At 36.2% G+C, this 18018-nt stretch overlaps 1 protein-coding gene across 16 annotated transcripts in view; it reads right to left on the bottom strand.

The window, feature by feature from the left end:
* Window positions 1-18018, bottom strand: part of KIDINS220 (kinase D interacting substrate 220) — a 107646-nt gene that overhangs the window by 53718 nt on the left and 35910 nt on the right. For all 16 annotated transcript variants that reach the window (XM_041754480.1, XM_041754478.1, XM_041754481.1 and 13 more), the window contains exons 13-22: window positions 14339-14503; window positions 12989-13168; window positions 11795-11960; window positions 9842-9993; window positions 9366-9655; window positions 8482-8622; window positions 7529-7772; window positions 7262-7350; window positions 5508-5652; window positions 1378-1540 (exon numbers count right to left, since the gene is read on the bottom strand). In XM_041754480.1, the coding sequence (XP_041610414.1) occupies window positions 1378-1540; window positions 5508-5652; window positions 7262-7350; window positions 7529-7772; window positions 8482-8622; window positions 9366-9655; window positions 9842-9993; window positions 11795-11960; window positions 12989-13168; window positions 14339-14503 (1735 nt within the window). The remainder of the gene's footprint in view (window positions 1-1377; window positions 1541-5507; window positions 5653-7261; window positions 7351-7528; window positions 7773-8481; window positions 8623-9365; window positions 9656-9841; window positions 9994-11794; window positions 11961-12988; window positions 13169-14338; window positions 14504-18018) is intronic.

Genomic DNA, 18018 nt, shown 5'->3' with positions numbered 1-18018 from the left:
GATAATTTCTAAAATATCAAAGAGTAGATGCAATACTACTTCTCTATAGCATGTGGTAATTATGTATCACTGCCATCTACTGGAATACCTACTTGAGACAGCACACAGTTTAAACAATTGATCATTTTAGTATAAATTAAAAGGCGAAACCAACAAGAGCTCATATCTGTACACTATTACCACATTATCCTCTAGAATTCTAAAGCTAATAATTTAACTAAGAAAACATTAAATAAAATACGTACATGAAAAATGGGGAGGAACACCTAAGTGGCTCAACTGGTTAAGTGACAGACTCAATTTCAGCTGAGGTCGTAATCTCTGGGTCATGAGATGGAGCCCCATATTGGGCTCTGTGCCCAGTATGGAGTCTGCTTGAGATTCCTTTCCCTCTCCCTCCCCCTCGATCCCTCCCCCTACACTCTCTCTCTCTAAAATAAATAAAATCTTTAAAAAATATGTGGATTGAAAAATAAGAAAAACCATATGCCGACAGTACTTAAAGAAAATTTTTTTGTAATCTTAAAGGTTGCAATATATGAATTATACACTAAATGCTTTGTTAGACTTAGCATTTCATTTATATATTAAAATAATAATTTTGGTTATACTGAGTTTATAAAATTGTAAAATTTCTTCGTACTTTTTTCCAAGAGATAGTTTAATTAGCACAGCAATTAAACACTTTGAAGGAATTAAGTGTTCTGGAAAACAAAAAAATTTACTATTTCATTTATGAATTTGATAAGAAATTGTCAACTCTTAAAACTTTACATACTTGAAGTTTCACTGAACCTTACTTAACTGCATGTCTTTCAAGAATAAATTTAATTTCTTATCAGAATAAAACAATTTAAAAGTACTTCAAATGACTGACCTTAAAGGAACAATAAATTCTTTCATTGTTTAATGCAAAGAATGTTTTCCACTCTATATTCGATTTCAAAAATCCTCCAGATACAAAACTGAAAATACCTGCACTAATGAATGCTCTGAAAAATGTAACCTCCTTAATATTCAATGAAGACACTTAGAGTAAAATATAAAATGGAAAAAATAACATTTCAAGATCTGCATTTTGTGTATTTATAAACACAAAGGATATAAAAGGATGATTAGTTAAACTTCCTTTTACCATGTAAGTTACAATAACCAGGGAAGAATATATCCAACTAACGCTGTAAATTTTACATGCGATATTACCTGTGCTAATACAACTCTACAATTGTAATGGAATTAATGAGAATGATTGGTTGAATCCAGAAATACATATTTCATGCATATTATTTTGTATTCATTTTGCTTTATATGCATTAACTTTTTTCTAAGAAGTCAACTAAAGCTAAGATAAAATCAAATATAAAGAGGTCAAAGTACCTTTCATAGATGGTTTTTAATGTCATTTGATCTGGAATACCTTCAGTCTCTTCCAAATACAATATGAGCCAAGAAGTTCGGTATGGCCACTGCTCAGTAAGGTTGATCCAGCTAGCAAGCCTGTCCCAGTTGAAACTAATCTGATTGGCTCTCAGTAATCGCCCTTTAAAAAAATGTATAAATATTTAAAAATTAATAGTGTGTAATATACTAATCAAAACATTTAACATATTGACAAGTAATTTAAATTTTTAAAAGTTGCAATTTAATTTACACTACAAATTGAAATCTACTATTTATATAGCTTCTATAATCCAAAGAGCTGTACTGGAAAACTTCTAGGGAAAACACAATTCTGTTTAATTCTAAAGTAATTTTTTTGTATCATTTGCCATTAGTGCTATAAACCGCTTTGACCATGTACATGTAGGCAAAAAGCTTTCGGAACTATGTGTCAGACAGTCTCAACACTCACTGCCCAAGATCAGACAGCAGAACATCAGTGCACCCATGATGGACCTTATCTTTTAAAATGCCATCTAAGTTGGTAAATAAATGATATAGTGCATTAAAGGTGATCAGTTCTTTGGAATAAGTTAATAAAGCAAGGAGTGTTGATGAAGGAAGTGTAATTTTATATAAGATAACAAAGGAAGGTCTTGTTGAAAGCTGACATTTAAGTAAAGACTTAAAAGGAGATGAGAAAGTCCATTACGCATCTCTCCAAAGAAAGATCATTACAGGCAGAAGCTCCTTAGGCAGGAGCATGCATGGCAGTTTCAGGGAACAGCAAAGAGGTCAGTAAGGGATAGAAGAGGGGAATAGAAGATGAGGTCAGAGGTAGGCAGAGGTCAAGAGAGAGACCTCAAAAAGGGCCTTGTAAGAAACAGTAAGGACTTAAGATTTTTATCTTTAGCAAAATGGAAACATAATAGAGTTTTGAGCAGAGAAATAACATGATTGGCTTCTATTTCAGTCACTGTAGCTGCCACATGGAGAATAAACTAGAGGAAAAAGTAGGAGCAGGGAGATGAAGAGATAAGACATAATGATGTAATGGGTAAGGGTAGTATGTTACAAATCATGAAAAGTGGTCAGATTCTGAATATAGTCTGAAAATAGAGTTAAAGAAGGTAGTACAGATTGGAGGTGGTGTAGGAAAAAAAAAGATATCAAGTTTTTCTTTGCCCATGCACTGGAAAAAGAGTTGATTAACTGAGTTGGGAGACTACGGGTGGATTAAGTTTGGGGCAGAGGATGAGACATTCAGTTTTGGACATGGTAAATATCAGACATATATATTAGACCCCACTAGATATTAAATAGGTAGCTGGAGAGCAACAAGGTTGAAGATACACATTTGAGAATCCTATACATGTAGATGGTATGTAAACCTTTGGGACAAAATGAGATTACCAAAGGAGCTGGTTTAGATGGAAAAGGAAAGAAGCAATGCCCGCACCAGGAGCATTCCAACACTCAGTGGTAAGGGAAAATTATGTTTTTATGGCACTTACTGTTACACGACTTTATATCTTCTGTCTTCACCAAAAGGGCAGCTTTATCTTGTTCACTGCTTATCTCCACAATACCCAGACCGTTATCTGGCATATCTAGATACTCACCATATATTTGTGAAATACATATAAAGATACTGATGATACATCTACAATTATGTTACGTGAAATTGTAGAACATAATCAATTTAATAAAGTTTGAGACCTCACTCGAAGGGATTTAATTATCAAAAATATTGTACATTTTTAGATACAACTACCCTTGGAATCTAGTTCATAGCATGCACCTCAACCTTAGTCTAAGAGCAAATTCCAGTGTAACTATCATAACAGTGTCGACATTATTCAATATTACAAAGTATCTTTCAATATCACGCAAAGAAAGAAACATATACTTACATACTAAATTACAAGTATTTATATTTGTATATAAGCATTAACATGGTGAAGAGCAGAATTCTATATAAAGAATTTGGTCACAGGGCAATGATCTTCAATATTATTGTCATATTTTTTAATTTAAAATATCATTTGAAAACTAAAACAGCAACGTAAAAAATCTGAATTTCAACATTTTAAATTATAAGTTATTAAGACATCCCATGTTCATGGATTGGAAGACTTAATATTGTTAGAATGTCAACATTACCAAAGCCATCTACAGATCCAATGCGATCCCTGTCAAAATTTCCAATGACTTTTTTTCAAAAGTAGAAAAACCCATCATAAAATTCATATGGAATTTAAAGTGATAATAACCAAAACAAACTTGAAAAAGAAGAACAAAACTGAAGGACACATACTTCCTTATTTCCAAACTAACTATAAAGCTACATTAATCAAAACAGTGTAGACTGGTATAAACACAAGCATACAAACGAATAGAATAGAATAGAATAGAATAGAATAGAATGCCCAGAAATAAGTCCTTACATATATGGTCAAATGATTTTTGACAAAGGTGTCAAGATCATTAGATGAGGAAAGGACAGTTTTGTCAATAAATTGTGCTAGGGAAACTGGAGATCCACTTGCAAAAGAAGGAATTTGAACACCTACCTGACACCATATATAAAAATTAACTCAAAATGAATCAAGTTACCTAAATGTAACTTAAAACAATAAAACACTCAATAGAACAAAAAACTTCTCAACATGGATTTGGCAGTGATTTCTTGAATAAAATACCAAAGGCACACAAAAAAAATAAGACCAACTTCATAAAAACTTTAAAAATTTTTACATCAAATACCACTGTCCACAAAGTAAAAACACAACCTACAGAATGTCAGAAAATGTTTGCAAATCATGTATCATATACCTGATAAGGGATTAATATCCACAAAAAACAGAGAACTCCTAAAACTCAAAAATAAAAACCTAAACAATCCAATTCAAAAATGGACAAAGGACCTGAATAAACATTTCTCCAAAGAAGAAATAGGAATGGTCAATAAGCATATGAAAAGATGCTCAACATGATTAATAATTAAGGAAATGCAAATCCAATCTACTATGAGATACTACCACTCACCTATTAGGACAGCTACTTTAAAAAAAAAACAAACAAGTGTTGGCAAGGATGTAGAGAAATTAGAACCTTTGTGTATTGGTGGGAATGTAAAATGGTGCATCAATGGAAAACAGAATGAGGATTCCAAAAAAAATTAAAAATAGAAATACCACATTACCCAGCAATTCCATCCTCTTCTGGGTATATATCCAAGAGAAATGAAAATAGGTTCTCAAAAAATATTAAGATACACTCATGTTTATAGCAGCATTAGTCATAATAGCTAAGACATGGAAGCAATCACATGTCCATCAGTAGACAGATAAGCCAAAATGTGGTATATACATACAATGTAATATTATTCAGTCTTTAAAAGGAAGGAAATTCTACATGCTACAACATGGTGAACCTTGAAGACATGAAATACATCAGTCATCACAAAGATAAATACTATATTATTCCATTTATATGAGGTACTTAGAATAGTCCTATTCTGTAGAGACAGAAAGTAGAACTGTGGTTGTGAGGAGCTGAGGGGGGGTAGGGAGAATTATAGAACAGGTATAGAGTTTCAGTTTTTCAAGATGAAAAGAATTATGGGGATGGATGGTGGTGATGACTGCACAACAGTGTGTATGCATATAATACCACCAAACTGTACTCTTAAATATGATTAGGACAGTAAATTTTGTTATGTGTATTTTATTTAACACAATAAAAAAGAAAAAATATCTATCACTTGAAAACTAAAAAAGAATAGCAGCGTACAAAATCTGAATGTCAACATTTTAAATTATAAGTTAATTATACTCAGTTATACAAATTAGCATAAAATTATCTTTATACAAAGAGAAAAATTAAACCTGAGGTGAAATAAAAGATTTTTTAAATCACCGAGTTTTAAAAATAACAATGTACAACCGATGGTTGATCTTCACTGTCAAAACTAATGCATGTTGTATTAGATACACTTACTGCAAATATAAGTGATATAAGCAGTGTAAACATAGGAACACAATACATCCTTTTGCTTCTGAAATTGCTTTGTTAAGGTGTTCAAGTTTATTATCTACCATAAGACAGGAAGAAACAAAAGTTACCTGTCACAGAAACGATATTAAGTAATCTTCTCATGGTCTGAGGACTTATGTCACTGAACCAGTCTTCGGTAACCAGCAGTTTTGTAAGATCAAAGGACATCTGCCGAGTAATGGTCCGCTGCATCTGCCTTCTTCGGTAAGTATCCTGAAAGATTGTATCAACAATGAGAATGAACCAAATTCTCCAAGCCTGAGAACTTAAGACTTTTTGAGAATATATGTTTATGACGACAACAAAAATAATCCAAAATTTTAGAGAAAAATTATAATAATAACAGGCATTATAATTATTATGATTATTCCCCGAGGCAGAATCCTCACAGAGCAGCTATACAGTAATATTAGCAGCAACTGCATCAAATGGTGTAGTTTAGCTTCAGGTGTATTCTGATTTATAGCTGTACAGTTAGAGAAAGCTAAATGCCTTGAAGATTATAAATAGGCAGAATTATGCAAAGAGAACTCAAGTCAAACTCTTACAGGAGTTCCATTTTTTTTTTTTTAAGATTTTATTTATTCATAAGAGACACAGAGAGAGAGAGGCAGAGACTCAGGCAGAGGGAGAAGCAGGCTCCATGCAGGGAGTCGGATGTGGGACTCAATCCCGGGACCCCAGGATTACACCCTGGGCCGAAGGCAGGCACTAAACCGCTGAGCCACTCAGGCTGCCAGGAGTTCCATTTTTATAGGAGCCCTAAATAATAAAGCAAATAACTTCTTGTCTAGTTTTAAGATTTCAGCATTTTGATGTTTAGGTTATTTTTAAATGTGTGACAACTACTCCCACATCTGCATGAGAAATAAAGGCACTCTAGTGGTCAGAGTAGGGTAGAGAATCCCTTGTAATGGCAGGAAGAACCAGGCACAACAAAGGTGACTTGTCATCTGAAGTCATGGTATATGCAACCACAGGGAGCCCAAATGGCCAAACTCCCAGAAGACAAATTCAAAATGTGAAATTATACCCTCTTCTTAATTTAGTACTACCAAATATCATACATTAATTTTGCACTCATACTCGTATAGGATAGAAACATAAAATCACAATGTCATTGAAGACACATTTTTTATATAAAATGTCCCAAATTTAATGGTAGCAAATTAGGAAAAAGAAAACAGTGCTACTGCCAGCCCAATCACTGTAACTTACCTGCAAGTGGACATCTTCCTGTCTTGTAATACTCCCTCAATCTACACAAAAGAGAGTTCTAGGAATAGGGTAAGACAGGGAAAGCACAAGCATTACAAGAGAAACCCAAGGTGACTGGGTAGGACACAACATCACTATGTGGGTGTAAAAGAAAAGGCCACACCTCACAGTCATCAGGGCAGGAGGAAGGCCAGCAGGAAGAGCATGAAGCTCTTCTCTTACAAGCCTTGTTGTCCTATACAGCTCTGGTGGCAACAGGCATCCAGAACGGGTACAACCTGGCCTAGAATGAATACAGCGGTTCTCAACCCTGGATGATATCATCTGGAGAGCTTTAAAATCTCAGTCCCAGAGATTCTCATTCAGCTGGTCTGAGGACGGGCACCTGGGAACAGGTTAGGACAGAATGGGCACTACCACACAATCCACAGCTCCTACAAGCTCTAGGCTCATAAATTTCCTAAAAAGCCACCTGAAACCAAAAGGAAATTCAATAATAAAATTTATTTGATGAACTTAATTCAGTATTTACAGTAGCATCACCTTTACTTTATTCAAACAACAGCAATACAAACACGTGGCTCAAGACAAGGTGGCATCTTACCCGTCTATTAAGGGCTGTCTTGCTACCAAGCTTAGTCATCTCTCCAAGGCTGTTCTGTGAAACTCTTCTGTCAGCATCTTCCTGTATCCCTTAAAGAATTTGTAGAGAGAGCACCATTTGTATTAAAATTCCATTGTACACGATGTTTTTTTCGTTGTACACGATATTTAAGAGAAACACCAATAGTATTTTTCAAGGTAAAAGGTAAGCCACCATAAAATACACGGACTACTTCAAACCTGAAGCAGCTGAGGACTGGATCTTTACCTGTAGTATCTGTGCAGGGAATGTCCCCATTTGTTGTTGAAGTCACAAGAAATTTTCTTGCATTGCTTAGTCCACGACTATTAAGGAAAACAGGTAAATGAACTATATTGCGCATATAGTCATGTCCATTTATATTTGAGTCACGAAGCACGCTGTTGAGGTTCTGGTTAATTGCCTTTATAATAATATGTGGATCACTTGCAAAAATGGCAATGAATGGGCCTTTTGAAAACAGAACTCGGACCTGTGGTAGAAGAAATGTGTATTTATGATATAAATTTAAAAATGTCCAAAGTAACAATAAGTCTCTTCCAAATCTGTATTACCCTTTGGTGACTATATTTTTTCAAATTTTTTTTTCAAAATATTATTTCACATGAAAACAAATTTCATTAAAGCTTCAATCTGGTTTTTCACCATCTGACAATTTTTCACCACCTGACAGTGATAAAACCTCCAAAGAAAACGATTAGGTCTATCCTATTTTAGATATTTATGGTCTACATAAAAGGAAAGATCAATACACAGAAATATTTGTGAACCTACATGAGGTGCTGGACAGACTGGTTTCTACCCACAGCTACACACTATTGCTGTAACATACCTTACAGAGAGCCACTGACTTATCCCTACTTAAACAAAACCTACAGATTTTGCAAGTTCCCTACTGTTGCCTCTGACTCTAACCACAACTACGTGCAAAGGAGAGCTGGAGTCACACTATGGTCTTCAGAGCTACTCTCTCATTTTCTCATAGCCATTGAGCTAAAATTGTTTGAATCTGTCTGTGAGGAGACATTTACTCTTGCTATGCTTCTGCACTAAAAAAAAAAAAAAAAGGTTGGTTTTACAAAAGAAAAAGTACTATTCAAATTGCATTCGAGAAATTCATGAAGTCATTCCTCTCAGCTGCCACATGTGACAATATAAGTTTCAACAGGGCTAAGACCTACAGTGTCCAGCATCTGCAGTACTTTGTCCTGCTCGCAGGCATCTAATCCATCAATGATAACCACCAGCCTTGTCTGATTCTGAGTGAAGCTGTCAATGGTTTTTGCCATCCTGGCCATCAATTCCACTTCACACTTAAGAACCTACACAAAAAAAAAGGACAGAAGCACTGAAGATATATGAAATTTAAGCACATTTCTTTAAAAGCCTGACAGAAACTCATCTAATAGGAAGAAAAATCCTAAGTCTCACTGCCAGTTGTGGTTTCACTTAAAACTGCAGTGAGTGCTTCACAATTTATAAAGTGACTTTATATAAATCAGAGCATTTTACCCTTAAAATAAGGTAGCTACATATCCATTTTAAAAGGACAAACTGGGCTAACTGACTTATTTGCCAAGATCAAATGCTCTGAAAGGCAAAAGACTAGGAATTGAAAGCAAATTCAAATGATCTAAACACCACACTACAGTTGGTTCCTGATAGCATGTGACCTTGATCAAAGAAAGGGGCCCCAGATATTATAATGAAGTTCCTTTTGATTCTAAAGTATGGTCCTATTTTACATGTTTTGGTGGTTTAATCTGCTTCCTCTATCAGTTTCTAGAGGAGCCCGTATCATTAGGCAGGAAACCCATTACTATTAGGTAGGTAGTGACCTGTGGAGCGATCTGCTAACTGCTAGAAGTACCTTATAAAAAAGTCTATTTGATAAAAACCTGTTTTTAATTTTTCCCACTTCATATGTACATTTCCACAGGGCAAATCTGGAATAAAACTAAAAAACACTGCAACATTTTGAGAGTCCACGCCCTAATGTCCCATATCAAGGTCATGGTAGCATACTCATATTACAATTACTTTCTAATGGTCAATGAGTACTTACCTTCATGAATCCTTCACTTTTCAGTTTGTGCAGTTTGGAAGCAGCATTATGGAGGCGTTTCCTTTGAGAATTCAAGAGAGAGTCTAGTACTTGCCACCACGTACGACAGTTCAGCACAAAGGCTAATCCCACTATTGACGCAATTGATATGAGGACAGCATTCACTGTCAGATGTTTTGGGTCAACTCTAAAGATAGCCAGGAGGGTAATTCCCGCAATAATGCAGCCAAAGATAAAAAGGAAGATGACAAAAGATGGCAGGCAGCACGTTTTTTTCCATTTCTTTTTGCCTGTAAGACAACAAATGGTTTTACCAATTACTTACAGCCCAAGTATCTAGAAGATCCTAACCATGACAGTCATAGCATATGAATTTCTGATGTTTGATTTGTGTTTTCACAGAAATGCACTGAACATTCATCCCATCCTCATCCCCTACATGCACAAACAAAGAAGGAGAAGGAAGGAAGTCCTACCTTGAGTATCTTCAGTCTTAAATACACGAAAGAGCCTGGTTGCCAAAAAGCCAAATTCTCTCTCACAAGCATCCGAGAGAGTCGCAATCATTTCAGCCATCGATGTTTCTCCACCAACACTGGACAGCCTGTTGTAATCTGTAAACAAAAACCTAGGGGGAAAGGGGAATGAAACATTACTCAGTTATCTAAAGAAAGAATTTCCACATACTGTCATCTCTGTATCACCTACCCTACATTTTCTTAATGTCTCTTTTAAAACATCATCGTTACAGTTCCAAGGAGGGAAAAGAACTTGTCATTGGGTTCCTTTTACTTCTAACATTGTACATATTTGTCTTAGAAAAAGGCAATAACCAAAAGAAAGGCAGCAGAGCTGCATGAAGTTAACTAATTCTAAGGATAGTGGGGTAACAAGTGGCAGCAGAGCTCAGGCCAGGCCTCAGAACCCCCAGCACAGGGCCTGGGACCCCAGCACAGCCACAGGTGCAGAGCCTGAATGGGGCGCACAGAGAACGTGTGTGAGGCAGCGACAGAGAGACCAGAAGGCTGACAGACTACTCCAGTCATTAAGAATTTAAGGCCACGGGCAGCCTTAAATTAAATTAAATTAGCGCCGCCTGCAGCCCAGGGCATGATCTTGGAGTCCCAGGATCGAGTCCCACGTCAGGCTCTCTGCATGGAGCCTGCTTCTCCCTCTGCCTGTGTCTCTGCCTCTCTCTCTCTGCATCTCTATGAATAAATAAATAAAATCTTAAAAAAAAAAAAAAAAGAATTTAAGGCCACTGCAAAACTCAAGTTTTTAGAATGTTTGATTTATAGCTTACACATTTACCAAGGATTTAAAAATGAGGTGTCAAAGATTTTCACTGTTGTTCTTTGAGCTAACTGAATAATTTGTATGCTGATCTTCTGAGTGGATAGGATTTCTGCATTTGCTCCTTTCTCCCCTTCAATTCCTAAACTAAATGCTCATCTCAATCCAAAAGATAAGAGCTGCTTTCAAAATACAACCTAGGATTACACGATACTCTCTTGTGTGATCTTGGCTTTGGCTTATATTATTTTAATTGTTTTTTAAAATACCATCTTATTAATTTAAAATATATTTTCTGTAAAAATATTTCCAATTATTTTATTCTACTCTCTATGTTTTCTAACCTTTTCATTTGTAAATCCTTCTCCTAATGCTTAATCATATATGCTAATTATACAAGTTTTTATCTTTATCTCTTATATTCATAGTTTTGCTGTTTCATCTGGTTTAGCCTATTTATTTTCATTTTAAGTTACACATCTTATAATTTTATGATTCTTAATCATTTAGTACACATTTGACTATTCTGCTCATTTCTATTGAATTCCTTTTGCTTTCAATTCTCTACTTTTTTTGGTTTTTCACTTGACATTCCTCTGGAGCCCTCTACCTTTCCTTTTTTCTTGACATACATGTTTTTCACCTTTTCTAAACTGTTTTCTCCTACATTTCCTATATGACATTAATACCAATTTTAGAGAGGCAAGTCAATTTATTTCCACAAGCGAGGAAAGAGTGGCTCAGAGAGCAAGCTCATTTGCCAAGGTTACACACTAATGCAAGGGGATGCCAGGACTGCATCCTGGGTCCTGTGCTCTCTTCAAAGTATTCCCATAGGATAGAAAAGATGTCATGAGTGGGGCAGGGGAAGGAGCAAGAAGTTTATGCTCAGATCAAATTTGATAAATCAAAGTTAACCACAGGTGTCTCTGATCTTTTTATGTACAAGAGGAAGAAGAAGATACAATATGAAGTGCTTCTCAAACCTATTTTACCAGGACACATTGTTTTAGTTCTCATATATAAAGTTCCAGAAATCAATGTTTTTTTGGAACGTATACTGAGAAATGATACCTTATAAGTTTATTTTTGCTTCACCTTATTAAAAACTACTTTGTCATAAGGGACCAACTCACCTCACAGGTAAAGCTTTAGTGGTTTGTTCTGGCAGTTCAGGTGGATTCACAAACATCAATTTGAGGAGAAGTTCCAAATATCCAATATGTCTTGCCAATCTAGTGCTGAGGACCCAGGCCCAATTCCAACTCTCTCCTTCCCTTCGTCCACCAAAGTAAATGACAACTGAAATGCACCGTTTAAAAAAATTACTCAAAGCAATCATTACTCAAGTAGCCTCTTTTCTCACATTGTCAAATATCAAGTAAGGAAAGATAGGTTTACATGACTTTCCCTGGTCCCTAACTACTTCTCAAAGAACTCAACTAATTAACCAACACAGAAAAGGTATATGAAAAACAGAAAGTAAACTAAAATATAATGTAAGAAACATAATCAGAAAGATAAAGCCTGGGCAGCCCTGGTGGCACAGCGGTTTGGCGCTGCCTGCAGCCTGGGGTGTGATCCTGGAGACCCGGGATCGAGTCCCACATTGGGCTCCCTGCATGGAGCCTGCTTCTCCCTCTGCCTGTGTCTCTGCCTCTCTCTCTCTCTGTGTCTATGAATAAATAAATAAAATTATAAAAAAAAGAAAGAAAGAAAGATAAAGCCTTAAACAGAAGCATATCACTTAGTTCAGACTCAAATGTAAATGATTTGGGGTTCCATCACTTTTTTGCACCTATGGAAGTTTGACCAGTTCCTCCGATAGTGAATCTATTTCCTTTGCTACGACTAATGCTATCCCCTAAGAACAGGACTGTAATGGATTTTTTTACTTTGCTTTTAGATGAAATAAAGAGGATAGGAATGATCAAAATGCCCAAGAGAATGCCATTGATGGCTCTAAAGACTTATTTTTTAAAAAGACTTAAAAATAATAAATCATTAACATATTAAAAAGTCAGTATAATAAATTAGAGTTCTCCTTCAGTATTAAGGAGCAATACATCAGTGTTTAAAGCTACTACAACCAGATTGTAGACAATGTCTCTTTAGGCCAACTTATAAAATAGCAAAAAGATATGAAAAATCTTTATTAATTATGAAAATCACTAATTACTTAAGAAAATCAACCTCAGGAGAGATACAGATGTTTTATATTTTACAAATATAGATACATAAATATAAAATATTAAGATAATATTTTAAATAAAACAAAGAGTCTTAACATTGTCTCTATTTTTTGAAAAAAATAAAAAGCAAAAACTTACTAAAAAATATATATAAGAGAGCCAAGAAGCTCAATGATACTGCTATTCCAAGATTCAGGTCCACTGTAAAAGCAAACAACAAACCAAGCCCTCCACAAAGTAGCAAGGTCAGAAATACTATAAGCCAGGAAAACTGAAAAAGAGGTTCAATCTGTTGTCCTGCAAAAGTCTTCATTTCATCTGAAAGAGAAACAGGAAAACTTTAATCTTATTTTAAAAAATACAACTTCTTTTCCCTGCCCTCCGAGTGTTTATTTGAATTCCAGTTAGTTAATGTACTGTAATACTAGTTTCAGGTGTAGTTCTGGTTTTTTCTCTCAAGTTTTTAAGAAATACAACTTCTAAACTCAATTAAAAATTTTCAATATAAACATTTATTGGGCACTAAGTCCCTAAATAGAATGTTGCTACTTAACCATGTCAGCCAATGTTCTCTTTAGAGAAACATCCAAACCTCATTCCCTAGGGGTATACCCACTCTTGTTTCACCCACTTTCTTGCTTCATACTGAGGATGCACAAATCCTTTGTCATATATTCCCATTTGTCAAGATTTTTTTTTGTGGTTTATATTATATAAGCAACAAGGTATTTTTCCACATACAAAATGGGAAAACATTACTTTGCTTTATGTCTTCATACTACAGACCACCACCCTTCCTCTGTGGCACCCCTCCTCACCCGTTTTTCCTCCAATCACATTTTAGAATCACTGCTCTTAAAGCTATGTTGTGTGAGGAGCCCAAACGAGCCCTGAACAAGTCATCCTTTCTACAAAACTTGATAAAAATTTTATAGGCAATACCTATCATTGAAGAAACCTATCCTTGAAGGAGTAAGATTTTGCCAATCAAAGGGGTGGTGGGAGGAGCCATCTAGAAAGTTCCTAACAAAGGTAGCAACTTAGGAAAAGTATCTAGTGTGTTCTTGCAAGAACCAACAGCCCTCTGGGAGTGCAGCACAAGGCATACACGTGAGGCAGTGCTGGTAGGTATGCCACGCAAAGTGACAAGTTTAGGAAGGGCTCTGGATATGACGATTATAAACAACATATACAGGAGCACCTGGCTGGCTCAGTTAGTGGAACATGTGTAACTCCTGATCTTGGGTTCAAGTCTATGTTGGGTGTGGAGCCCATCTGCTACCAAGGTGTCTTAGGAATGTTACAATACAACTGAATCTTTGTTTTAGGAAGAGAACTCAAATGATTGTGGAAGGAGTAACACATTCAGTTAGCAAACCGTGCAACACACATACCCATACATGAAAATCAATTTTGCATTACTTCAGAAAAAAAAAACACAGAGGAGCCTCGTTATTCATAGAGACTTTTTACACACATGCCCTTTACCTTCTAGTTTCTTGAGTAAGAAGGATTTCCCACTTCCCCACTGTGCATACAGCCCCACACAAATGGGTGGCTGCATGGTAGGCTCGCTGAGAATGTCTGCCAGGGCACTGCTATACAAATCATAACCAAGCATGTCACCGTCTGTTTCAGTGGGAGACAAGTGTCCTGTAATTATAAACACACCATATCCTTACATTAAAAAGAGACATTACCACTAGAAAGAACATCAATTCTCAATTATCAACTGTTTATTTAATTAGAAAAAAACCCTTATGTTAAATGGTTAGAACTGTATAAAAATAGATTAAAAGATTCTTGAACACCATATTTCACTGAACTTAAGATACCTACTTATTGTAAGAAACACTATTATGTATAACTAAGAAAGAAAAAAATATGTTGCCAAATTGTGACACAATGCTCTTACCCATCAATTAAAAGACACGTTCCAATTTCAGAGATGTTAAAATGTGAAATAATGTACATTGTAGAATCAATAAAATATAATTAATATACAAACTAGTACATAGGAATAAATTTAATGTGTAATACCTATATAAAGAAAGCTATTAAATGTTACTGAAAATTAAATACAGTAATCAAAGAAAAAGAGACATTATATGGCTCCAGGCAGAAAGGTTCAATGACTTCAAGAAAGCAATTCTCAACAAATTAAATTACACTTTAAGACAACTCCAATCAAAATCCACGGGGAAGGGGAATTCTATCAAATGTTTAAAGAAGAAATCATACCTATTCTACTAAAGCTGTTTGGAAAGATAGAAAGAGATGGAGTACTTCCAAATTCGTTCTATGAGGCCAGCATCACCTTAATTCCGAAACCAGACAAAGATCCCATCAAAAAGGAGAATTACAGACCAATATCCCTGATGAACATGGATGCAAAAATTCTCAACAAGATACTAGCCAATAGGATCCAACAACACATTAAGAAAATTATTCACCATGACCAAGTAGGATTTATCCCCGGGACACAAGGCTGGTTCAACACTCGTAAAACCATCAATGTGATTCATCATATCAGCAAGAGAAAAACCAAGAACCATATGATCCTCTCATTAGATGCAGAGAAAGCATTTGACAAAATACAGCATCCATTCCTGATCAAAACCCTTCAGAGTGTTGGGATAGAGGGAACTTTCCTCGACATCTTAAAAGCCATTTACGAAAAGCTCACAGCAAATATCATTCTCAATGGGGAAGCACTGGGAGCCTTTCCCCTAAGATCAGGAACAAGACAGGGATGTCCACTCTCACCACTGCTGTTCAACATCGTTCTGGAAGTCCTCGCCTCAGCAATCAGACAACAAAAAGACATTAAAGGCATTCAAATTGGCAAAGAAGAAGTCAAACTCTCCCTCTTCGCCGATGACATGATACTCTACATAGAAAACCCAAAAGCCTCCACCCCAAGATTGCTAGAACTCATACAGCAATTTGGTAGGGTGGCAGGATACAAAATCAATGCCCAGAAATCAATGGCATTTCTATACACTAACAATGAGACTGAAGAAAGAGAAATTAAGGAGTCAATCCCATTTACAATTGCACCCAAAAGCATAAGATACCTACAAATAAACCTAACCAAAGAGGTAAAAGATCTATACCCTAAAAACTATAGAACACTTCTGAAAGAAACTGAGGAAGACACAAAGAGATGGAAAAATATTCCATGCTCATGGATTGGCAGAATTAATTTTTTTTCCTTTTTTTTTTTAATTTTTATTTATTTATGATAGCCACAGAGAGAGAGAGAGAGAGAGGCAGAGACACAGGCAGAGGGAGAAGCAGGCTCCACGCACCGGGAGCCTGACGTGGGACTCGATCCTGGGTCTCCAGGATCGCGCCCTGGGCCAAAGGCAGGCGCTAAACCACTGCGCCACCCAGGGATCCCTGGCAGAATTAATATTGTAAAAATGTCAATGTTACCCAGGGCAATTTACACGTTTAATGCAATCCCTATCAAAATACCATGGACTTTCTTCAGAGAGTTAGAACAAATTATTTTAAGATTTGTGTGGAATCAGAAAAGACCCCAAATAGCCAGGGGAATTTTAAAAAAGAAAACCATAGCTGGGGGCATCACAATGCCAGATTTCAGGTTGTACTACAAAGCTGTGGTCATCAAGACAGTGTGGTACTGGCACAAAAACAGACACATAGATCAACGGAACAGAATAGAGAACCCAGAAGTGGACCCTGAAATGTATGGTCATCTAATATTTGATAAAGGAGGAAAGACTATCCATTGGAAGAAAGACAGTCTCTTCAATAAATGGTGTTGGGAAAATTGGACATCCACATGCAGAGGAATGAAACTGGACTACTCTCTTTCACCATACACAAAGATAAACTCAAAATGGATGAGAGATCTAAATGTGAGACAAGAGTCCATCAAAATAATAGAAGAGAACACAGGCAACACCCTTTTTGAACTTGGCCACAGTAACTTCTTGCAAGATACATCCACAAAGGCAAAAGAAACAAAAGCAAAAATGAACTATTGGGACTTCATCAAGATAAGCTTTTGCACAGCAAAGGATACAGTCAACAAAACTAAAAGACAACCTACAGAATGGGAGAAGGTATTTGCAAATGACATATCAGATAAAGGGCTAGTTTCCAAGATCTATAAAGAACTTATTAAACTCAACACCCAAGAAACAAACAATCCAATCATGAAATGGGCAAAAGACATGAAGAGAAATCTCACAGAGGAAGACATGGACATGGCCAACATGCACATGAGAAAATGCTCTGCATCACTTGCCATCAGGGAAATACAAATCAAAACCACAATGAGATACCACCTCACACCAGTGAGAATGGGGAAAATTAACAAGGCAGGAAACAACAAATGTTGGAGAGGATGAGGAGAAAGGGGAACCCTCTTACACTGTTGGTGGGCATGTGAACTGGTGCAGCCACTCTGGAAAACTGTGTGGAGGTTCCTCAAAGAGTTAAAAATAGACCTGCCCTACGACCCAGCAATTGCACTGTTGGGGATTTACCCCAAAGATTCAGATGCAATGAAACGTCGGGACACCTGCACCCCGATGTTTCTAGCAGCAATGGCCACAATAGCCAAACTGTGGAAGGAGCCTCGGTGTCCATCGAAAGATGAATGGATAGAGAAGATGTGGTTTATGTATACAATGGAATATTACTCAGCAATTAGAAACGACAAATACCCACCATTTGCTTCAACGTGGATGGAACTGGAGGGTATTATGCTGAGTGAAATAAGTCAATCGGAGAAGGACAAACAGTGTATGTTCTCATTCATTTGGGGAATATAAATAATAGTGAAAGGGAATATAAAGGAAGGGAAAAGAAATGTTGGGAAATATCAGGAAGGGAGACAGAACATAAAGACTCCTAACTCTGGGAAACGAACTAGGGGTGGTGGAAGGGGAGGAGGGCGGGTGTTGGAGGGGAATGGGTGACGGGCACTGAGGCGGACACTTGACGGGATGAGCACTGGGTGTTTTTCTGTATGTTGGTAAATTGAACACCAATAAAAATTAATTTAAAAAAAAACAAAAAACAAAATCCACGGGAATTTTTGAAAAACTGAAAAGCAGAAGAACACATAAAAATAGCTAAGAAAAAATTTTAAAAGATTACCAGAGAAAGACTAGTTGTCTTTGGAGGAAAAC

Source organism: Vulpes lagopus, chromosome 5 (genome assembly GCF_018345385.1).
Source record: "Vulpes lagopus strain Blue_001 chromosome 5, ASM1834538v1, whole genome shotgun sequence".
Taxonomy (NCBI): Eukaryota; Metazoa; Chordata; class Mammalia; order Carnivora; family Canidae; genus Vulpes; species Vulpes lagopus.
This window is presented reverse-complemented; position numbering and strand designations above follow the sequence as displayed.